A 25,410-nucleotide genomic window follows, 5' to 3' on the forward strand; every position below is an offset into this window, starting at 1 on the left:
TTTAATCATGGAATGTATTTATTTATTTAATATTAATTTATATTTTGAATCATTATAGCCCTGTACACCTTATACTAAATGCCTGAATCATCTGTTAAACAAAAGATTTTAAACTTAAATGTAGAAAAAATAGAAATTACTATAGCAGGAAAACCCAAATACTAATAGAAATAACATACTGAATTCAATCAAAAAATATTCAGATTGTAAAATATAATTTCAAGTTATACTGCTGTCCCACATAAAATATTATACATTAAATAAAGAAATACCACAACCAGTTCTACATCCATTAAAGTCAACCAGTCTAAATGTTGCTTTTTCTGTGTCAATAAACTAGGACAGGGTGAAGAAACTCATCAGAGGAATGAACAACAGCACCAGAGAAGCACACAGACAAGAAGCCTCAGAAACCGTCACTTGGTCTGGGAGAAGCTGAACATCTGTGAACAGAGAATATCAGTCAGTCTGATGAAATAAAAGATTATTTACAGCTGAATCACACAGTGTTGAGGAGCAGCTCGACATGTAGATAAGATATTAGTGTAACTACATTCCAACACTGCATTCAATCATATGAAATGCTGACCTGTGTTTCCTCCTGACCACACTAGAGGACCCATAGATAGTGACGCACTGTCATGGAGATCCAGAGCCCTGCGCTCTCTCCGCTGCTCTCCAGAGTCACAGCTCTAGAAGAGAAAAGAGTCAAATCCAGCTGTGCAAATCCCTGATAAACATCACTGAACAAACACAAAACCAACAGGAGTGCACCAAATCCCCAGCAGAGGGCAGAACAAACATGTTTAACAGCCTTCATCATTAAACCTCAACACCATCATATCTCCCTGTCTGTGTTTAGTGCTGAAACATCAGTGGGAGATTCTGAAGACTTTTTAAACTCACCGTTGAGCATTGTTCACTGGACAGAAGGCAAAGGTGAACAGCACAGTGCAGGTAAAGCTTAGTGGAGTTTGCAGTGAAGATGAACATCCTGAAGGAGAAACGGCTGCTTGTGGAGACGCCGTTCTGCAGCAGCTTCACTGTGTCGTCCTCAGGATTGGGACACCTGACAAGATCAACAACCACAATCAACAAACCACAATATTTAATGAAATGATTTCAATTCAAATTTTCAGTTCATTTCACAAAAACTGTAATCTTGTACTTTTAGTTCTAAAATACTGAAAGGATAAAAATCTCAGGGAAATCCTAAAGATACCTGGATTACTATTTATTTTAAAAGATGTTGTGAGTTAACACTAATGTTTACTAAAGAGAGGTCTTTACCCTTCAGTGATGAGGTCCCAGCGGAGACTGTAATCAGGGTCATTCACAGGTGTAGCCCAACACGTGTCCATCACCAGGGCAAACTGGCGGCTGTCGACCCCCTCAACACCAACCTCCACATGCATCTCCTGGTCCAGCTCTGCATCCACTCTACCAGTGAAGGGCTGAGTGAACTCTTCATCCACATACGGGACCATCCGCACCTGATAAACCCCTTCACCACTGGGGAGGACCTTGTGCACAGTGCTGTTTAAATTATAGATATATTATTGTATGAATAAAACAGATATATTGAAAAATAAAAGAAATGTGTAATTTTCTAATTTGGCGACTGCACCAATAATAAAGCAGTCAAACTGAAAGCAGAATGAGTGTGTTGTTCACCTCTGCAGTGGGTTGATCTCCACGTTCATGGAAAGTGTTTGTGTTTGAGGATAAACACAGCTGAAAGAAAGCTTCAGGATTCTCACTCTGCTGATGAGACCTTCTGTTCCCGGCGTCCCCACAATATAGTTACTGTAGATGAAGTGGCTGCCGTTGGCCTGCAGACAACAAATAGACATTTTTTAAACTTAGCTTGAGTTCTGTATTTTATTTTAAAGAACAACACCAGTTGTCAAGTGAAATAAAAGGGTGTTATATAATATTGGTGGAGAGTGCTGGCAAAGGTTTCAATGTGTTTGGCAGCATGTTGTTCTCCACTCTTCATCACTGAATGAAAGACTTTAAGACGTTTACAGCAAGTCCGTGGGCCATTTTACGTAATTTTACGTCATTTGCACCACCTCATTTGCATAACCAATGCCCCAGTATGTCTAATAGTGTCTTTGCATTGACTTAATATGTACTGTAAATCTTCCGCACTTTATGCTTCATCCGTATCTGGTGTAAACTTACATTTACAATGTTCATCAGCCAATCAGACTCAAGCATTCAGCAGGCCAGTAGTATGAAATCAGATTTATCACACAGGTAGTTGATCGTACCACAAGATTTGTGCCACAGATGTGTTGATCGTTGTCGAAGTTAAACTCCACTCTGCCGTTCTGGACGGTTCCTCTGCAGCTGGGGTCATTGAGGTGTAAGTGCTCAGCTGAAAAACCAGCTTCAAAAAGCTGACAGCGAGACACAGACATGGAGCCAGAGCTGCTCTCACAGGTCTCATTGAAATCTGAGAGAAAAACATGATCATTAATGACACAAAAACACCTTTTATTTCACATTTGACTGTAGAATCACACACTAACCAAAGGAGTCTTGAGCTGCTCGCTGTTTTTGGTGGCCTTTGTTACATAAACAGCCATAAACACCATTTTTCATCCCACACCTTTCCTCTTTGGAGCAGTTGAGTTCAGAACAGGGGTTTCTGTCATCTGGAAGGACAAGTCATAATATGCATTAAGGTTTTCTAACAGATCATTAGACCAAAAAAGCACTTGACCATTAGAATGAAGTTTAAAAAAATAACAATTTTACCAAAAAATACTCAAATACTCAAATCGAATAGATATCATCTTAAATTATATCAAGTTAATTATGTCATATAACTGCAGATTAACTTTGTAGGCTTAAATCTTTTTTTTGTTGTTGTTGTTTTTCTGATTCACCATACAAAGACATTTGAATTTAATTGAATTTTTTAGTACTTTTTAATGCTTCGTACTTATAAAATTATTAACAAAAACATCTCGGTAGTGCAATGTTTGCCTAAAATTTACCACAATCTTGGCTCCCTATATTTAGCGCAAGGTCTAACATTTATTTTGCAATATGTATCAAGTCTACTACTAAGCACACAAATATAAACACATTGCATGTAAATATTTAAAAACAGCAACAGTTTCTGATACTCATATGGATGTGGTCTGTTATTCTGAGCAACAATCACAGCACAGTGATACACCACATTACATTACCAGTTGTCGAAGTTGTAGTTTCTGTTGTGGTCGTCTCTGGCGTGTCAGTTGTATAGCTAGAGTTAAACCTCACATCTAGAAACACAAATAAATGTCAGACAGAAAGCCATCATCTCTAACATAAACAGAAGGCAGAGTTAAATGTGTGTCCAGTACCTGCACAGTATGCTAAATTGCAGGTGGTCGGCCTCACAAACTCATAGACATAAAAACCTCCAGGACAGGCTTTGACTTGAATGGGATTGGACTGGAAATAGCAGCAGTTGTTTCTCCAGTGTGCGCAGACATCTCTAGTGACCACTCCATCCTCAAGTGTTGGATGTCCTCCGCTCAGCCACAGTGGAGCATTAGTGCCGCAGCTATTCTCATCAACACATGTGTCTGGCATCTGAACACTCTGACCATTAATGAAGAGACGGTACCAGCCGCTCCAGCTCACCGCACTGTCACACATTAACTGAGAGGAGTTTTGATCGCTGGTGGCTCTCCATGGCTCATCCAGGACGTTGTAGTTGTAGCAGGGGTCAACAGGGGGAGCTGTTGAAATGAACAATCAGTGAAATAAATGTTGCTGAACAAAAAAGTAATTATTTTCTTCGTTGTACTGAAGTAGCAGTGTTAAATACTTATCTCAAATGTACACATTTTTTTTTTCACAAAAGAAGTATTTTACGTACAGCCAGTATAAGTACAGAACACCTCATGATTTTTGTAAAGGTAAATATATTTCTGAAGGAGCTATGGACAGGAAATTGACTCAGCATTTTTATAACAACCTACACATTTAAATAAAACAAGACAGAGGAAAATACTTAAAAAATGGAATGACACAAGGAGAAAGTACTGAAATGTGGTTTTAATACTTTGTTTAAAAGTTTTTTTTTTTTCATAATGTGAGCTTCAAGAAACATTTTGTATGGATAATGTAGCCAAATGCAGTACTCTGATGTGTTTTTTTTTCCTCAAAATTCAACAGAGTCTAAAAATCTTGAGTGTTTTATCGGTCTCATCTGTCAACTCTGATCCTTAGTACTTATTTTCTGATGGATTCAGGTCAGGTGATTGGCTGGGCTATTCTAGCAGCTTTATTTTCTTTTCGGAACAAACTTTCTTGGGTTCACATGACACAGTCTTGTTTTTTATTCATGTCAACACCTACAGCAACCCTAAAGTTACCCCTAAAAATAACATGTTTTGTTTTATTTATCTCTTGCTTAAAGGGAGCAGAACCATACTTTACCTGTGGTTGTAATTGGTGGAGTAATGGACTCAATGAGTGAGATGGACTGTGTTGTTCTGGACACTGATGTGCTGGACTGATTTACTGGATTTGGTATAAAGAACATTTTTATTTCAATTTCAGAAAAAAAAAAAGGTTTCTGTTCTAGATATATGGTTTTGCTCGTTCAACCTACTTATTTAAAATGAGCTGAAAAACAACACAATTCTTGGGATTTTATTGGAACAACTTATTTTTTTATGTGTAGTCCACATAAATTTGTTAAAAGATTTGAATTAATTTAATCAATTTGTGTTGGAACAACATGAATGAATTATGTGGAACTCTGCTTATTTTTTATTGTGTGGCTAAATTATTGATGAGTCTTTACTCTTACCTAGACAGTAAGCTCCACAAGTCACTGGCTTAACAAACTCATACACATAATAATCTCCAGGACAGGCTTTGACTCTTATTGGGTGGGATATATAAGTACAGCAGCCTGTCCAATCTGAAACACAGACGTGACGAAGGACCACTCCATCTTCCAGCTCTGGGTGAGATCCATTGAGTGACAGTGGGTAATAAGTGCCACACATGCCTTCATTTACACATGAATCTGGCATCTGAGCACTCTGATTGTTGTTAAACAGCCTGTACCAGCCATCCCATGCCACAACATAATCACACATAAAATGGTTGTAATAATTATTATAGTAATAGTAATCAGTGGATCTCCAAGGTTCATCCAGGCTAGTATAGTTGTAGCAGGGGTCAACACTTGGGGTGTTGAAAGGTACTGTCATAAAAAAAAAAAACAGGAAGAGAGCATTATATACTGCAGATTATTCATGAATGCTATATTATATTATATTATATTATATTATATTATATTATATTATATTATATTATATTATATTATATTATATTATATTATATTATATTATATTACATTATATTACATTATATTACATTATATTATATTATATTATATTATATTATATTTTATTATATTACATTATATTATATTACATTATATCACATTATATTATATTATATTACATTATATCACATTATATTATATTATATTACATTATATCACATTACATTATATTATATTATATTATATTATATTATATCACATTATATTATATTATATTATATTATATTATATTATATTATATTATAATATATTATATTATATTATATTATATTATATTATATTATATTATATTATATTATATTATATCACATTATATTACATTATATTATATTATATTATATTATATTATATTATATTATATTATATTATATTATATTATATTATATCACATTATATTATATTATATTATATTATATCACATTATATTATATTATATTATATTATATTATATTATATCACATTATATTATATTATACTATATCACATTATATTATATTATATTATATCACATTATATTATATTATATTATATCACATTATATTATATTATATTATATTATATCACATTATATTATATTATATTATATTATATTATATTATATTATATTATATTATATTACATTATATTACATTATATTATATTATATTACATTATATCACATTATATTATATTATATTATATTATATTACATTATATTATATTATATTATATTTTATTATATTACATTATATTATATTACATTATATCACATTATATTATATTATATTACATTATATCACATTATATTATATTATATTACATTATATCACATTATATTATATTATATTATATTATATTATATTATATTATATCACATTATATTATATTATATTATATTATATTATATTATATTATATTATATTATATTATATTATAATATATTATATTATATTATAATATATCACATTATATTACATTATATTATATTATATTATATTATATTATATTATATTATATTATATTATATTATATTATATTATATTATATCATATTATATTATATCACATTATATTATATTATATTATATCACATTATATTATATTATATTATATTATATTATATTATATTATATTATATTATATCACATTATATTATATTATACTATATCACATTATATTATATTATATTATATCACATTATATTATATTATATTATATCACATTATATTATATTATATTATATTATATTATATTATATTATATTATATTATATTATATTATATTATATTATATTATATTATATTACATTATATTACATTATATTATATTACATTATATCACATTATATTATATTATATTATATTATATTAATCACATTATATTATATTATATTATATTATATCACATTATATTATATTATATTATATTATATTATAATATATCACATTATATTATATTACATTATATTATATTATATTATATTATATTAAATTATATCACATTATTTATATTATATTATATTATATTATATTATATTATATTATATTATATTATATTATATTATATTATATTATATTATATCACATTATATTATATTATATTATATTATATTATATTATATCACATTATATTATATTATATTATATTATATTATATTATGTTATATTATATTATATCACATTATATTATATTATATTATGTCACAATATATTATATTATATTATACTATATTATATTATATTATATTATACTATATTATATTATATTATATTTTATTATATTATATTATATTATATCACATTATATTATATTATATTATATTATATCACATTATATTATATTATATTATATTATATTATATTATATTATATTATATTATATTATATCACATTATATTATATTATATTATATTATATTATATTATATTACATTATATTACATTATATTATATTACATTATATCACATTATATTATATTATATTATATTATATTAATCACATTATATTATATTATATTATATTATATCACATTATATTATATTATATTATATTATATTATAATATATCACATTATATTATATTACATTATATTATATTATATTATATTAAATTATATCACATTATTTATATTATATTATATTATATTATATTATATTATATTATATTATATTATATTATATTATATTATATTATATCACATTATATTATATTATATTATATTATATTATATCACATTATATTATATTATATTATATTATATTATATTATATTATATTATATTATGTTATATTATATTATATCACATTATATTATATTATATTATATTATATTATATTATATTATATTATGTCACAATATATTATATTATATTATACTATATTATATTATATTATATTATACTATATTATATTATATTATATTTTATTATATTATATTATATTATATCACATTATATTATATTATATTATATTATATCACATTATATTATATTATATTATATTATATTATATTATATTATATTATATTATATTATATTATATTATATTATATTATATTTACAAGTAAGTACCATTCACGATGAGTAGTAATTAATATACCTGCACAGTATACAGGAGCTGGGATTGAAACTGTTGGTCTGATAAACTTGTACACATAATAATCTCCAGGACAGGCTTTGACTTGGATTGGGTTGGATCTGTAGCGATTGCAGTCATCATAACGTGAGCCAAAAACTTCACGTGTAACAACTCCATCTTCTAGTTGAGGATGAGATCCATGAAGCCACAGAGAAGTAAATCCTCCACATGACATATAAGGCACACACCATTCAGGCATCTGAGAACTCGATTCATTAATGAAGAGTCTGTACCAGCCGTCCCATTCTACAAGAGTGTCATCATGTCCATTTACATATCCGTATATATACCAGTAACTGCTTGTGCTTCTCCAGTAGTTGTCTAGTATGCTGTAGTTACTGCATGGGTCATAATCTGTGTTAATAAAACATCAAAACAAACCGGTTATATCTCAGAGCTTCACAACACTGTAAAAAAATATTGCTGCCCAACATTTTTGGTTGAAACTTATATCATTCATAGGAGGACATTTTGAAATCTATACCAACACCTACACATGAGGAAACTGGAAAAAACGTCACCAGTGCGCTCGATTCTTTTTGGCATAGATTTGCTGTCATACAAATGTTTAGGTGACTTTTTATTAAATGAATCAGCCTTTTTTGTTTAAGTATGCAAAGTCTAACTTAAAGGTGCAGTAGGTGATTGTCTTCAGAAACATGTGTTGTTGTGCTGGTCGAAAGTCTCTTCAAAGTCCAATAGTACTGATTAAAGTGAATGATCTAAATGTGTTTATATGTATTTTCATATTCTGAGTGAGGCATAAAACTAAAAAATGTTCATCCAATTAAATATAGTCTGACCGACAAATAACTCAATTCAACATGTTTCTCAGACTGTCTGTCAACAAATTTAAATGTGAATTTCTGCACAGCCTATTTAAGCAGACAGATACGTCACTTGCGCGCACACGTGAAGCACGCATCTACCGCTGACAGAAAGACGTCATATGCAAACTCTGCATCAAACTGAACTTCTTTCTGAAAGACTGGCGTGGCCTTGTATGCATGAAAAGAAAGATTGTTTCTGAAAGGGCTTCAGCCAAACATGCATAATCAAAACTTTTCTAAACCCTGAATTAATATCGGAGTTACTTTTGCACGCTGAAGAGCAATGACGTTATGCAGTTCAAAACAACTATCTGAAGGGTGACACCATGGCTGAAGTATTTAGTTTAGACAGGTCTGTGTTAAAACTATTTTAGCCACACAAAGCTTATGTAGATTGTGTCTATATGTACGGAAGTGATGCTCAGCCACTGAAAACGTCCGGCAGAAGATTGGCTATTTTTAAGTTCATGGAGAACCTTTTACAGCATCGCTAATGTAGTCGGTTAAATAGACCTGAGCATCCGTTTAGTTGTTCAACTGTAAAAGGAGCTGAAAACAGCCAATGTACAACACTGAAAAAAGTGTTGCATGCAAAACTGTTGCAAACAATGTATTTGTGTTGAATTTAAACAAACAAATTAAGTTTAATAATGTTCAACTTAATTTGTTTGTTTAAATTCAGCGCAAATAAATTGTTTACAACAACTTAACGTAAAAAAAAATGAGTAAATCCAAGGAATCATCTTTGAATGATTTTTTTCAGTGAAGGATCAGCAAGCACAACCAAAAATGAAAAGTCACTCGTTGTCTTGGTAATGTAAACGTAAGTGTAATGTAAACAGATGGGATTTTTCTGTTTAAGCACTGCTTTATTATGGTCAGATTTTTATTTAGTTTAAAAACTAACCATCAGTAAATGTGCTCTTCCGCCTAACCAGCTTTACTGAGGAGATGTTTGATTTATATTCACACATTTGTTCATTTTAGAACAGAGACAGCCTGTGACAGTTTTAGGGAGATACAATTCTGCACCCGCTGGCCTGTCAACAACTACACTTGATAAAGTGTGTCTCCATTGATATTTCTAAGTGATCTAGTGTTATTCAATCAGTGCGCGTTCATGACTTAAGGAGGCGTGGGTGTGGACGGCAGGGGAGGGTCATTAAATTTCTAAACTGTTATGCTAATGCTAGCTTTCTGGCAGATCACCTACTGCACCTTTAATATCTTTAATCAGTTTGATTGATGCTGAGATGGCTGGTTGATTCAACTAAAAAATGTGTTTGGACTGTGGGGGAAACTGGAACACACAGAGGAAACCCACGCCAACACGGGGAGAACATGCAAACTCCACACAGAAATGCCAACGGAACCAGTTTAAAACTTACTCATGGTGATGCTGGATCCAGTGATGGTTTGGGGACTTACAGTCAAAGCCACCTGTGTTATAGTGCTGATATCTAAAAATGAAGTGGAAAAATATCCTCGCTGATTAAAATCATTTTAAAGGTGCTTTCACACTGGCACTGTTGGTCCGCACACGGGTTCGTTTGACGTTATAGTACGGTACGTTTAGCTAGTGTGAACGGGTCTTCTGAACTCGAGTGCGCACCCGTAAACCGTACCCGAGTCCGCCTGAAAGAGGTGGTCTGGGGTACGATTCATGCAAACTCTGGTACGGTTCACTTCTGATGTGAATGCAATCGTACCGAATAATGGACCGCCAACTGTACAATAAACTATCATTTTCATAACGTCTGTTCGTGTTTGTGTGTGTGTGTGTCACGTTTCGTACCTTGGTGACACGCGGGGACTGAGCCAGAGCAAAGACAGTGATACACAGTGATGTCTGCTTGTCTCCTCCAAAAACAGCTTCTGCAGACACTGTGTGATGTACTGAATGTTTATTACATTTTTGTGGCAGATGGAAGCAAGTCGCTTTCTGTATGTCAAAACCCAAAAGATTCAGTAAAAGCAGAATGACCGCGTTGTGCGGACGTCTTTCCATTTCGGTGCTTGCTTTCGCAACCGTCACCCAGCAACGGCTGTAAACAAAACAGCAGCTTGATGACGATAGCGTACCGGGGTTCAGAAGGAAAAAAGACAGTGTGAACCCACACCAAATGAGGAGGTGGCAAGGGGGGAGACAATCAAACTTGGGTACGGTCCAGGCAAATGAACCAAGTGTGAAAGCACCCTAAAAGTATTTAATGACTTTTTAAAAGTGAGTTATTTGGGTAGCCTACCTGTACAGTATCCTGCACACCAGATTTGTGGATTTACAAGTTCATAGACATAATAATTTCCAGCACACGCTTTCACTCTGATGGGGACTGACTTGGCATCACTTATCCAGTTAGAATGACCACAGACTTCTCTGATCACCACTCCATCCTCTATCTGAGGGTGAGGACCTTTAAGTGCCAGATTCACACCTGTGTTACAGCTGTATGAGCTAGCACAGGTCTCTGACATCCGAATGTTCATTCCATAATAGAAAAGCCTGTACCAGCCACTCCAGATTAAAGATTCATCACAAAAGTATTCTCCAGTTGCATTGTTGGCTCTCCAGGGGCGATCCATAGATGCATAGTTGTAGCAGGGGTCACTGCTGATGTTTGGGAAGGCAACTGTCATGATGTAAAAGTACTGTTAAAATACTTTATTTACACTGAAGACAATTTTAAGTATCACATACACAGTACATGTCTGTTACTTATACAATGATGGTTAAATCATTTGGGTCAGTTCAACCAAAAATGAAAATGCTGTTCATTCTATTCATAATTACTCGTATGTCATTCCAATCATCTAAGACCTTCATTCATCTTTGAAACACAAATTATGATATTTTTGATAAAATCCGATATAGCTCTCAGACCCTGCATAGATCCTAACACTCCTGAGCAGTGTTGTGCAAGTTACTTCCAAACCTTAATACATTACAGATTACTTGTTACTGTTATTTAAAAGTAATCCCTTACATTACAATATTACTGTCTCAGAATTGTAATGTTACATGACTCTTATTTATATTACTTTTTAGTTACATTCACCAAAATAACTACAGAATTAGAACTTAACATTCTAAAATGACTAAATGTACTGCAGAGCATTTTACATCCAGTAGAAAGCGATATGCTGTAGCAGAATGACTGAATGACCTATCCAGGCTATTAACAATGTAGTATATAACTGGCAACCTGAAGACTCAAGACAATGCAAGAAAGGATGACAGTCATAATCTCAAATGATCTAAGTCTGTTAAAAGTATGATAGAGGTAAAGCGATTATCTGGCAAGATTTGTGAATAGCTTGACTATATTCATATTAGATACAACAGGCCTACTGTATATGTAAACTCCAATGACAAGATGCAGATTTCTTTTCTTATTGTTGCCATTATTTTATTCACTTTAAATTCAAGTGGTTCACAACACAAAACTGTAATGCACATAGTGAGCATGATGAACAGCTTTCTTAATATAATGCTTGTGCACTCATTTCCTCTGTGCACAAAACTGCTTGTGAGCTCTCATATACAATGCTTGCGTGCACATTTTCTTGTGTGCTCTCAGTACACTGCTCGCTCAGTGAGATTATATGCAGACTTACAATTTGTGTATTGTGTTCCTTATTCCTTTCGTGCTTTTTGATATGATTTTACAATAGTACACTATTTATTAAGCGCCTACTCCCACTATGCTATCCGAACCATGCCAAGGCCCGTTTCCCGCATCGTTTGAGAAGTGTGAGTGCTCTGAATCGAGGTCTAGCGCGGTTCAATTGGCTGGCCCCGGCCTGGTTAGAAGAGTTGTGCCATTTTTGGCTGTATGTTATATAATGAGATATTTCCAGTTTCAAACACTTAAAGACACAGAGAATAGATGTTGGATGTGAAGAATACATTTTATTTTAAGAACATTTATTAAACATCCAAAAGGTGCACCATATTAATCAAATAAAAAATATTTAAACAAAAATATTACTAACACAAGCAGAAATGTAACTGTGATTGAAAATAGGGGAAAACTTGATTAGGTAATACAGCCTACTGAACTATTCACTCTTCAAATAAATGCCACGGTCAATCCCATTATATCATGGCAATTAAAGTGAACTAGTCTGTGCTGTCTTCCACATTGTTGATGAGATTGTGGAGGACATTTTCCCTGTCATCCTCTTCATTTTGAGGAGAAGCGGTTCCACTGGGCCCCTGAACACACATGAACTGAACACGCATGTACAGTGTTTTGAACAGTACTATAGAAAAGTACTTCAATTAATCTGTTGTGGTAATACTATAGTTGCTATGGTAACACAACAATTGTAATATAAACAATTGACCCAATGCTGTTGTTTTATTTACAATATAGGATATATTATTCTACAATTCACCACACTAATCTTAATACTACAGTATGCTGAAGAATTCATTAACAAGTTGTAAATAATACTAGCCTAAAACATTATATCTACCACTCAAAAACACTAGTATTTACTATAGAATTTACCTTAACCTGTAGGTAAATAGCGTAGCAATATATAAACCATATTAACATTCTTAGGATAACAATTTAACAGAAGGATCTCTGGAAAGCAAAAGCACGAAAGGAAGAGGTAACATGAGGCACAGATTGTGAGTCCACATCATCTAATGGAGCGAGAGCAGATTATTCGCACGAGCAGCCAGTGTTTGAGTGCACATGAGGAGTTTTGTCCACGAACAGAGGAAACTGGCGCGTTCGCTCGCTCTAGTTATATGAATACGCTCTTGACTTGAAATACTGCGTTTACGACATTTGTCAGTGAAATAACACCATATGCACGTACGTCCATCTGGCAAATGTCCTGTCTTCTGCTATTTTTATTTCCGCTGCGCATTAGGGCTGAGCTGACAGTTACTGCGTACCGGGTTGAGCCAATAACTTTGGACGTCCCCCAAGCTGAAATCCTTTCGCGTTCAAAGTAAAAAGTTTCAACAGCCAGAGGGAGATTAAAGACAACACACGCGTATATTCACTTGCCGGCAGCTAGCTCTCTGCAACTCTCACATGGTCGCCCACTGAAGCTAAGCAGGGCTGCGCTCGGTCAGTACCTGGATGGGAGACCACATGGGAAAGCTAGGTTGCTGCCGGAAGTGGTGTTAGTGAGGCCAGCAGGGGGCGCCCAACCTGCGGTCTGTGTGGGTCCTAATGCCCCAGTATAGTGACGGGGACGCTATACTGCTCAGTGAGCGCCGTCTTTTGGATGAGACGTTAAACCGAGGTCCCGACTCTCTGTGGTCGTTAAAAATCCCAGGATGTCCTTCGAAAAGAGTAGGGGTTTAACCCCGGCATCCTGGCCAAATCTGCCCACTGGCCTTTGTCCATCATGGCCTCCTAACCATCCCCATATTCAATTGGCTTCATCACTGTCTCCTCTCCACCAATCAGCTGGTGTGTGGTGTGCGGTCTGGCGCAAAATGGCTGCCGTCACGTCATCCAGGTGGGTGCTGCACACTGGTGGTAGATGAAGAGATTCCCCCCACTGTGTAAAGCGCTTTGAGTGCCCAGAAAAGCGCTATAGCAATGTAAGGAATTATTATTATTATTATTATTAACCACAAACAGGAAATAGAACTTACTTGCAGTATTTTTATTTGTTAATGTTTTGCGGGCAAAAGGTTTGATGTAACGCACGCATTACTGAACATGCACCGAGTAAAATATTGCTGAAAATGTATTAGTAATGCCTTACACTACTGCATTACAGGAAAAAATAATGTTACTTTAATACATTACTTTTGTAGTTTATTACACTGTTCCTGAGAGGCTCATAGTCCAGAAAAATAAACAAAAGCACTGTCAAAACACTGTCCTTGTGACTTGATAGTGGTTCATCTGTAATCATACAAAGCTCCAAGAACACTTTTGTGCAACTACATCTTCTGCATCAGGTCAGGGTGTGTGTTTAATGCAGTCAGTATGAGGCTTGTGTTGTGGTGCTGACTCTAAGGGCAATATATTGTACAAACTGAGTAGATTAACTCTTTGATTTCAGGAGTCTTACCACCAGTGGTGTGCAATAGGATAAAGCAGACAATACAATTTAATAGTATATTATCACATTTTTATCTTTATCTTATCTTTATATTTATTTAATGTGAAGTGATACTAGAAACACACAAGCCTAATATGTAACAAAAATATGTTTGTTTGTTTTTTATTGAGGAGGTCAGGTGAATTATGAAAACATTCTGTGAATGTATGAGTACAAATTGAGTATGTAAGCAAAAATGCATCCGTGTCATTTTGACACAAGTTTGCGGGTTTTTTAACTTGACATGTAGGTTAACTTTGGCCTATATACTATGTAGTGCAGGGAAAGGGTTAAAACTTTACCTGCACAGTATGAAGGTCTGGGGATCGACACATCTGGCTTGACGAGTTCATAGACGTAATAATCTCCTGGACAGGCTTTGACTTTGATGGATGTGGATCTGTAGCTCCCACACTGGTCATACCATCTTAGATATCCCAAAACATCACGGGTCACCACTCCATCCTCAAGTGTTGGATGAGAACCGTTGAGATACAGTCCAGATTCACCACCACATCTCATATAATTTATACACCACTCAGACATCTGGGCACTTTGTCCATTCAGATACAGCCGATACCAGCCGCTCCATTCAACCAGAGTGTCGTCATTATCATAGTAGTACTGATATGGGCTTTGCTGTATATTTCTCCAGTAGTCATCAGTAATGTTATAATCATAGCATGGATCAAAGCTGGAAGTTGTAATTTCTGAGAGAATAATGACACAAAAAATATATATAAACCAAGATGGTACTGTATGTAACAAACGTTCAGTGCGACTATAGAAACATAACATATTGGAACATTACACCCAGGAAAGATTACTGCATATTAACAAAATACACTTTTAACTGTGTATTTAGCCTAAACTGTAAAAAGGATTTTAATAAACACTGAAAATGTACAGTAGACGTTGGTTTTCAGGACTTGATCATACCTGCCAAAACTGTCATTCCCCGGGAGTCTCAAATATTTCTGTATTTTACATTTCAAATCTCCCATCACCATCCCGTTTGTTATTTTTCCCTGAAAACTCCCATAATTACAGAACAACAATAAATTAAAAACAGTCCATGGCTGTGTGAGCAGTGTGCCAGATTTGCCAGTCCATTTAAGTCCCTTTTCAGAATGGACAGATGATTTAGCAGACAGTCCCCTTTTTATAAACTTAATGATAAACTAATGTTAACTGAAAGATACCATTACAATTATCAGCTGGAGTGCCTAATCAACACTTTTTGGTGAAATAAACTGTGTTTGGAATTGTACTTCAATTGTCTTAACATTCATAATAGATGTCAGCTTACTCGTTTGAATCACTACTTGTTTGCTGCTAACCAATAGACAGTAATATTCTTCTAGTCAGGGATGGGAAAAAATACATAAAATTTATTTTGATATAAAATACAAAATACCTCAGTTTTACATGTATCAAAATAAACTACAAAAACAGCAGCCAGAATTGTATCAAAATAAAATACTGTATTTTGTATTTTGAAAATACAAATTACTTTTACAAGGGAGCATGACATTTCTTCACAAACCTTCAATCAATAGGCATATTTGATCAATCCCTTCACCATTAAACTGATTTTTTCATTCATTTTAGCATAGTTTTTTGTACAAATAACATACAGAAAGTCCTGTCTTGAAGACAATCTGTTTAATCACTGTAAAAACCATGTCATGCAGATGAGTTGGAATAAAGTACTAGATATATTTATTGTGTTTCCATACATTGCATGCCAAATTAAAATGCAACATCTCTTAACAGTCTTATGATTTAAAGGGTGATGCATGAAGATTTTGTTCAATAAATGTAGTTTTTTACAATTGAAATCTTCAATACTTAATGTAAAAACATAATGTGAAAACTACTAAAATCTCCAGTTTTAGTCATTTCCATAAACCATGTTTTTGCAAGTGTACTCTTCAATGCTAAACATAAAACATGATCTCTAAAAAATTTAGTTATTTTGTTTTATCTCTTTTTGCAACTAAACTACTCATATACATCCTGCTGCTGCCGTATAGACTAAAGTATTAAATATTTGTGTGTTAAATAGTGTATTGTGCCATTTTGACATCTCTTTATTAACTGTACAGAGCACCTGCAGATCAGCTACAAGCATTTGAAATGGTCTATGAAGTATTGTAGGAATGGCCACAGTAGGACTTATTGTATGTCATTTGTCTTATTTTCTTGGCATCTACATCAGCAATCCACCTAAAACTACAGTCAAAAAAATGAATTATGGCTTTAGTTGGTCCAAAGAATGTAACTATGTTGAAATTAAACAATTCCCTTATGTTTGTGTATAAAAAATAAAAGTGTTGTGTTGGAAAAAATTAGAAAAAGTTAGTTTTTACATTTAAACAGCTCGATTAATTAACATGAATGTAAGGGAGTTGTGTTGCTTCTGCAGTACTGCATTTTGGTCAATAGGTGGAGTAATATCTGCACATGCGCAGTTTCAAAACAACACAGGAAGTAAGAAGATTCAAACCACAACGATCACTCTCAGCTCGGCGCCATATTATGGCAATCAAAAGATGAAGATTACAGTACAAATTGAGAACGTGCACAAAGCTTTGCCCAATGTGGACACACAGGTGAGATTTTATTTACTTTTTTGTGTTTATATTGAAGCTGTGACAAATTTTGAATCATTAATGTACTCCCTTGTAATACTCTGTTGTGTTTGTGTATACTATTGTTATGAAATTGCCATGTTCCCTGTTTCTTTTTCACATTAATGACAGATAAATTTGTAGTTTATTTGCATTCCTGTGAAATTTTATACTTTGTATATAGTAACTCCCCCAAAATAAAGTTGCAAACAATGGTAGTAAGGAATAGTCATGTTAGAATAGTCTAAGCTTTTCACTCATCATAGCGCACGTGCTGCTGATAATGTGACAATAAAAGTGTTTTGATTTTTGATTTGATTTGATAGTCTCTATTTTAAATGAGTGTCAAGCTGTTTGACAAGTTTGAATGCTAGTTTTGATAACTTACATAATATTAATTAGAAGGTGGTGTTGGCACATTGTTATTATTCAAGCCTGTTAACTTAAAAAATAAAATTAAAAAAAATCTTAACAAGCATATGTGACACTTAAATAGGATGACATCTAGCATGATGAAATATTTAATATAAGCTTATTTGTTTGGTCATCTAACACATTTAAACTTTTAAGTTTAGTAGTTTGCAGTGTTTTATTTTTTTCATTTTTATTATTATAAATATATTATTCTAAATTGTATATATTTATATTATTACATTTTATAATTACAAATCTTTGCTCACTCACATCTATTTTCTCCCTCACAGGTTTACAGCTCAACCTCTAAAGTCCCGTATCTGGCTGAGGAGACTGTGGATCATCCAGGTACTATGCCTTTAGATGCCTATACACACATTAAAATGATGTACAGTAAAAATTACTTGTAATTTAAATTGTTATTTATTTAGTAAATTACTAATTGTCATTTCATGTCATTTAGAACATCACCAGTGGAAAAAAAGGTGTGAATGCATCCTCAAAGCCCCTAAGTAAGGGAGTACATGGTAAGCGATTTACATTTTATTTATTTGTATTTTTTTTTAAACATTTTGTATTTTCCTCTTTTAACTTTCCTCTTTTATCTTTTTAGGATGCTGGGCATGATGAAGCACAAACCTTGAAGTGCAACACCACCTTATGAATCTACAGTAGTTACATTAACATTTAGCAGACTCTTTTGTCTAAAGTGACTTACAATTGAGGAGACATTCAGCAAATCAACAAGAAGAGGCAATACACCCAAGATGTGCTAATTATACAAAGAATGTTAAGAATTAGGAATGCTTTTACATGTGGTTTGTCAAGCCCACTTACCTGTGTAAAGCAAACTTCATGCACAATGTTTTTTTTTGTGTTTTTTTCTTTAGATATAGGGAGTGGTTGTAAGAAAGTGTCTGGTGCAAATGTGCAGAAATGGTGCAAATGTCAGAGATGAATGTGTGTAGCTATTGCATGTTCTGTGATGGTTGGTCTAATTTATGGTGTAGTGCGGATCATGTTACTTTGCCTGAAAATGTTAATCTTTCTTTGAACAACTGAAGTGTTATCTGCTTTTTCAGTGTAAAGAAGGTACAGTATAGTTTACAAAAGAAGACTTAATTTTTCTAAGTATATTTTTGATAAATCATTTGAAGGCAGAATATTATTTTTGAATGTTTTTTGTAATATATGAAAAGTATTATTTTGAAAAGTGTATTTATGTTTTTGTAAGCATATTTTTGTAAATCATTTATTGTTTTTAATTTACTTCATACTTGTATTACTATTATTTTAATAGTATTAATATTTTAACTTATTGTAATAAGTGAAGATACAGATAAAGACAATATTTAGATTTTGATAATCATTTGATTGCTGGAAAATGTGTAAAACTGTAAAAATGCTATTGAATAAACTCAATGAAATGGAAAGAGTTTTTTTATTTGGTTAAACATAACAATATCAATTTTAGAATAATTGAACTTAAATAACTACATTGATTAAAGCTAAACTATAAATGTTACGTTAATTGAACTAAACAACATTACATTACCTTTATGTAACTAACTTAAGTTCACTAAAATTAATATTCTTTCTTAAAGATAACTTAACTCGGTTACGTGGAATCAGTGGACAAAAAAAAGTTAATTAACACCAACATATCATTTTTTGAGTGTACAATATATAATGTATATATATATATATATATATATATATATATATATATATATATATATATATATATATATATATAACGCATGTGCATATTTATTAAACGCACATTATGCTCAAAACACACCTATTACTTATTAAGAGAATAAGCACAACCCTGTTAGACCATGCGCTATGGCGCAAACTATATTTTGTCCATCCTCAAAATAGCAAAAGTGGATTCAGACACGACCTTAATGTTTTTGCGCCATGCTGTTTAGACTCTGTCTAGATCATTAAAATTGAACCCTTTATGTGTGTTGCATTATTTCCATTCGTGCTCCAAGCATCGACCACCTTCTTACTCACTGTTCTGTTCAGATCTAAAGCCTAGGCAAATAACTGAGAAAGCATCAATCTGAAGTGGACTCTTTTCTGTGCAATTTTAGCCTATATTCATTTGTAATACTTTACTTGGAATTAGAATTAATATTACTAACAGTCTTATATGAGAAGCTTGATACATCAGAAAAAAAGTTCATGTTCCAATTTTTTGATTTTGCATGTTACTTAAGTAGCTGAAGCTATCAGTTTTTAAATATTTTTTTGCACCATCTCTAAAGTGTTAAGCACCCCAGTCCAGAAGAGTTTCTGAATTAGTCAGACAAGCTGTAAGTTGGCACAGGAGTAAGATGTTCATAATGGGTCACTGCACCAGTACAGTTGTCATTAGTACCAACTTCTGTAAGTATGTGCTGAAATTATGTTTAAAAAATATGATGATAGCGGCTTTCATTTTTAGTGATGTTGATTGGATTTTTGAACACTGTTTATTATTGGCCACAGTGGTTGATTGGCCACAGCCATATCACCCTGCAGCCCAAGAGCGGTTACTCACTGAAGCTAAGCAGGGCTGAGCCTGATCAGTACCTGGACTGGAGACCACATGAGAAAACTAGGTTGCTGTTGAAAGTGGTGTTAGAGAGGCCTGTGGGGGCACTCAACCTGTGGTTGGTGTGAGACCTACTGTCCTAGTATAGTGAAGGGACATTATACTGTCAGTGAGTATTTTTATACAGTCAGATGAGACGTTAAACTGAGGTCCTGACTCTCTGTGGTCATTACAAATCCATGGCACTTCTCGTGAAAGAGCAGGGGTGTAACCCCAGTATCCTGGCCAAAGTCCCTCAATCGGCCCTTACGATCATGACCTCCCAATCATCCCCAATAACTGAACTGTCTCAATCACTGTCTCTCCACTCCCTCTGTAGCTAATGTGTGGCGAAGCACTGGCGCTGGTGTCTTGTGGCTGCCATCGCATCATCCAAGTGGATTTTGGACACTGGTGGTGGTGTAGAGAGACCCCCCCCCATGATTGTGAAGTGCTTTGGGTGTGTGGCCATACACAATAAATGCGCTATAGAAATACAAGGGCTGTCAAATTATTTTAAAAACTAACGTAATTAATCACACTTTTTTTTGTAATTAATCATGATTAATCAAGAAATGCCGTATTTATTACAGAAATAAAAGCACAGGCATTAAATGCAATTAAGTGAAACACACACAAGCGCGCAATACAGCGGGCCCGGTGAGTGAGGGAGGGATTCCTTCAGGTTCATCAACATGCACGATGGCATTCATCAAATTTGCTTAAACTACGCGCTCTAAAGTATGGCTGTATTTTACAAGCCAGGATTCTAACACAGCAACGTGAAACTTATGAAATGTGGGGGCTTATGGACGCAGCTTAGAGAATAGGGCAGAGAATAGGGCTGTCTTTGACAGCTTACGGCTTCATCTGCCATTTTCACTGAGTACATTTACATGGACACCAATGCTTTTATGATTAAGGTAATACTGATTAGGAGTCTACCATGTAAGCAGCGAATTTTGATTACCTTAAAGAAACACGCGAGTCCCGAAATGCAGAGGTTTTTCTTTCTGTTCGCCCTGTGGTATCAAATTCTATTAAAACATCCTGAATGAAAATCTGCTGAATGAGAGTGAGCGGCTGAACTGCAGCAAAGTCTAAAGATTAAAAATGAAACACCCGAAATTGCATGAAACTCTGGAGGAAATGCTGGAAAGCCTGATAATGCGACATTAATTGTTTTATACTGAAACTTTCCTTCTGAAAGCGCATCTTTGGTCTTCTTTCTTTGCACGTCAAAGCAAGCTAAGCAAGCTGAACTGGCGCTCTAGGCAAACGGCAATCATGCTGCCCTCAGGCCGAAAGTGAAAAAGAAAGTGACCTTTTTGCTGATGAAAGCGAGGACTGTGAGGGAGAGGGTCATTGTAGCGGATGAAAGTGAAGACGGGGGTTCGCTCACTATTCTGCTGCCCAAGGCGCATGCCTAGGTCGCCTCTATGCACGCACCGTCCCTAGACACAAGTCGGCCACAACAAGAAATGAAAAAAACTGCAACTGCGTTATTAACGTTATTTTTTACGCGTTAAATGTTTTAAATTAATCACGTGCTTTAACGCGCTAATTTTGACAGCCCTAATAAATACACATCACATAATGATCACTGGCTTACACTAGAGAGTTTAAAAGCTGCGTCTATCTGCTGATTTGTCAGACGATTGCTTATATGTCTGCTCAAACACCAATCTGCTGATGACAGCATTCAAAAGCTGAGCAAGGACTTTTTTTTTTGCCTTTCAATGTAGGTATGTGTGTGTCTAAATTTTAAAGTAAGTATTCCTATTTAGAGTCAGTAAGAGGCAACCTGAGAGATCACAGTTGCTTATTCTTCTGCTTTGCCCTGTCACACACATACTCTTCTATTTTCTGTTCACAGCTTTTCACTTTTCCCATTTAACTTGCCACTTAATTTTTTTCACTTTTGATTTTGAGGTAGACTCAGGGCTTAATTTGTGCCAGAACAAGCTGGATCTGGAACCTCTGAAATCTGATCCAGCACCTCATTTTACCGATCCCCTTCTTCCCCGCTCTTCACTTTCTTTCGCGACACCCCCACCACTCTTCACTTTGGTCCGCGACATCCCTCCCCCTCTTCACTGTCATCCGTGACACCTCTTCCTCCTCTAGTAACATGCCGGACCTCGCAATTTACAAATTAAAGGGTAGACTTGAACTGAAAGCATGAAAGTCTTTATGCAAATGTTGCACTTTCTTGTATTGTGCTTTCATTCATTCATTTTCCTACAGCTTAGCCCATTTATTTATCAGGGTTTGGCACAGTGGAATGAACTACTAACTTATGCACCACAAAATTTTTGCACCAGATGCCCTTACAGCTGCAACCTGGCACTGGGAAACACCATACACTCTTACATTCATGCACATACGGCCATTTTTACTTTATTCACTTCACCTATAGCGCATGTGTTTAGACTGTGGGGGAAACTGGAGCACCTGGAGGAAACCCACAATAACACGGGGAGAGCATGCAAACTCCACACTGAAACGCCAACTGGCCCAGCTGGGACTCGAACTAGCAACTTTCTTGCTGTGATGCCACAGTGCTAACCACTAAGCCACCATGCTGTCCCGTGCTTGTATTCTGTAAGCTGTATTAATACATTATAATTATTTTCTGGAGAAATGATTAGTTGCTGTGTATTGTTCAACAGCATTATGAAATAGGTCTAAGAAAGTAAGAAAAAAAACAACATTTACCAGTGGTTGTGGTCGGTGTAGTAATGAAGGCTGTGGATGAGATTCTCTGGGTTGTTGTTGTCACTGCTGTGCTGGAGAAGTTTGAAGCTTCTAGTATTAAGAAATTTGTATTTCAAAATCAATTATTTTCAAACAAAATCCATCAAAAGTTTAAGACTGAAGTGCACATGACTAAATGCTCACCAATACAGTAAGCCGAGCAAACTATTGGCTTCACAAGCTCATACACATAGTAAAGTCCAGGACAGGCTTTGACTCTTATAGGCTGAGATGATAAACCACAGCAGCCCATCCAGGAAGAAACACAGATGTCACGTCTGACCACTCCATCCTCCAGCTTTGGGTGGGATCCGTTGAGCCAAAGTGGATCAAGAGTGCCACACATGTCTTTATTTACACATGATTCTGGTATCTGAGCACTCTGATTGTTGAAGAACAGCCTGTACCAGCCTTTCCACTCTTTACTGTAATCACAATTATAGTTGTAACTGCTGTAAGAATTATTAGTGGTTCTCCAAGGTTCATTCAAACTGGTATAGTTGTAGCAGGGGTCGACACTTGTGGAGGTGTATGATTCCACTATGGAAGAAGAAAAAAAAAAAGCAGAAAACAGTGAAGATTAAATGCTCAAAAATGAGATAAAGTATAAAAGGTTGGTATGGGTAGGTCTCAGACAGTGTATAAAGATGAACATACCTGCACAATATCTAGGAGCTGGGATTGAAAGAGATGGCCTGGTAAACTTGTACACATAATAATCTCCAGCACAAGCTTTGACTTGGATTGGGTTGGATCTGTAGCGATTGCACTGATCATTATAGGAGCCGTAAACTTCACGAGTAACAACTCCATCTTCTAGTCGAGGATGAGATCCATGAAGCCACAGAGAACTAAACCCTCCACATGTCATATAAGAGGCACACCAGTCCGGCATCTGAGCACTCAATCCATTAAGTAAGAGTCTGTACCAGCCGTCCCATGCATGGTTATCACCATTTACATCATACACAAAAGGGTAACTGTGTGTGTTTCTCCAGTAGTTGTTGAGTATGTTGTAGCTATTGCATGGGTCAAAATCTGTGTTAGTGAGAGATAGATGAGAACAAAACTAGGACCTTTATATATATATATATATATATATATATATATATATATATATATATATATATATATACTAAAATACTGTGAAATTCTTTTTGATGCCAACACGACTTACTAAAGGTGATGATGGATCCAGTAAATACATCTGGACTCGCAGTGGAAACCACCCTTGAAATAGTGCTGACATCTTATAAACGAATAAAAATAAAAAGCATTACTAGAGAGTCATTACTGAAATCATTCTAAATGTTTGACAGACTTGTGGATGAATGAACAGTACCTGTGCAGTATCCTGAACACAAGTATTCTGTATTCACAAGTTCATAGACATAATAATTTCCTGGACACGCTTTCACTCTGATGGGGATTGACTTGTAATCACAGCAGCTGTACTCATAAGGACTAGCACAGACTTCTCTGATCACCACTCCATCCTCTATCTGAGGGTGAGGACCATCGAGGTACAAACTGACAAATGTGTTACATCTGTGTCCTTTAGTACAGGTGTCTGGCATCCTGATGTCCATTCCATAGTAGAAAAGCCTGTACCAGCCCCTCCAGGAGAAATAAAACTCATAAATAGAATCTCCACTTTCATTGTTGGCTCTCCAGGGGCGATCCAGAGACTCATAGTTGTAGCAGGGGTCACTGCTGATGTTTTGGAAAACAACTGTCATGGAGTGGTCATGGAAGAAAGATTAGAGTATTACAACCCAAAACAATTATGTGATATTTTTATGAGTAATTGAATTCTAATCAATGTTGGCAAAAAGTGTAAAGAAGTGTTTGCACATTCACATCACAGCCCAGTGAAACAAGAGGTAACATTTCTGTGGGGTTGTGAGATTTGAGGTACTGAGTAAATGAACTGGGGCCTCATGTATCAATGCTGCATACGCACAAAAACTTTGCGCATGTGTATTTCTTGTGTGTGTTTGTTTTATTTCCACTGGCGACTCCTAGAGGCAATTATGTTAAATTGCTCACTACAAAGTATGGCACCAACACATTTGAAAAACATTGCTATAAATTTATAATTGATAAAATTAGTTAATTGACACTTTTTTT

General features: G+C 34.3%; 2 protein-coding genes and 1 long non-coding RNA gene across 3 annotated transcripts in view; 1 reads left to right on the plus strand and 2 right to left on the minus strand.

The window, feature by feature from the left end:
• LOC147841581 (uncharacterized) lies at nt 1-23,704 on the minus strand. The gene is made up of 17 exons (XM_087277017.1): nt 23,425-23,704; nt 23,242-23,331; nt 15,195-15,602; nt 11,058-11,441; nt 10,200-10,271; nt 7,943-8,335; nt 4,823-5,224; nt 4,447-4,530; nt 3,363-3,743; nt 3,207-3,281; nt 2,538-2,663; nt 2,277-2,461; nt 1,675-1,832; nt 1,291-1,536; nt 907-1,069; nt 590-692; nt 1-443 (listed from the first exon to the last, which is right to left on the minus strand). Exons 1-17 carry the CDS (start codon nt 23,624-23,626, stop codon nt 337-339), a joined length of 3,579 nt encoding a protein of 1,192 aa, XP_087133143.1. The 5' UTR covers nt 23,627-23,704; the 3' UTR covers nt 1-336.
• The window catches only part of LOC108179123 (uncharacterized), a gene marked incomplete at its 3' end in the record, with an annotated part of 177,624 nt that overhangs the window by 64,388 nt on the left and 87,826 nt on the right, over nt 1-25,410 (minus strand).
• LOC147841582 (uncharacterized) lies at nt 17,379-19,152 on the plus strand. The gene is made up of 4 exons (XR_015504740.1): nt 17,379-17,507; nt 18,230-18,287; nt 18,403-18,466; nt 18,553-19,152. It is a non-coding gene; the product is annotated as an uncharacterized LOC147841582 (long non-coding RNA).

Source organism: Danio rerio, chromosome 12 (genome assembly GCF_052040795.2).
Source record: "Danio rerio strain M-AB ecotype USA chromosome 12, GRCz13ab, whole genome shotgun sequence".
Taxonomy (NCBI): domain Eukaryota; kingdom Metazoa; phylum Chordata; class Actinopteri; order Cypriniformes; family Danionidae; genus Danio; species Danio rerio.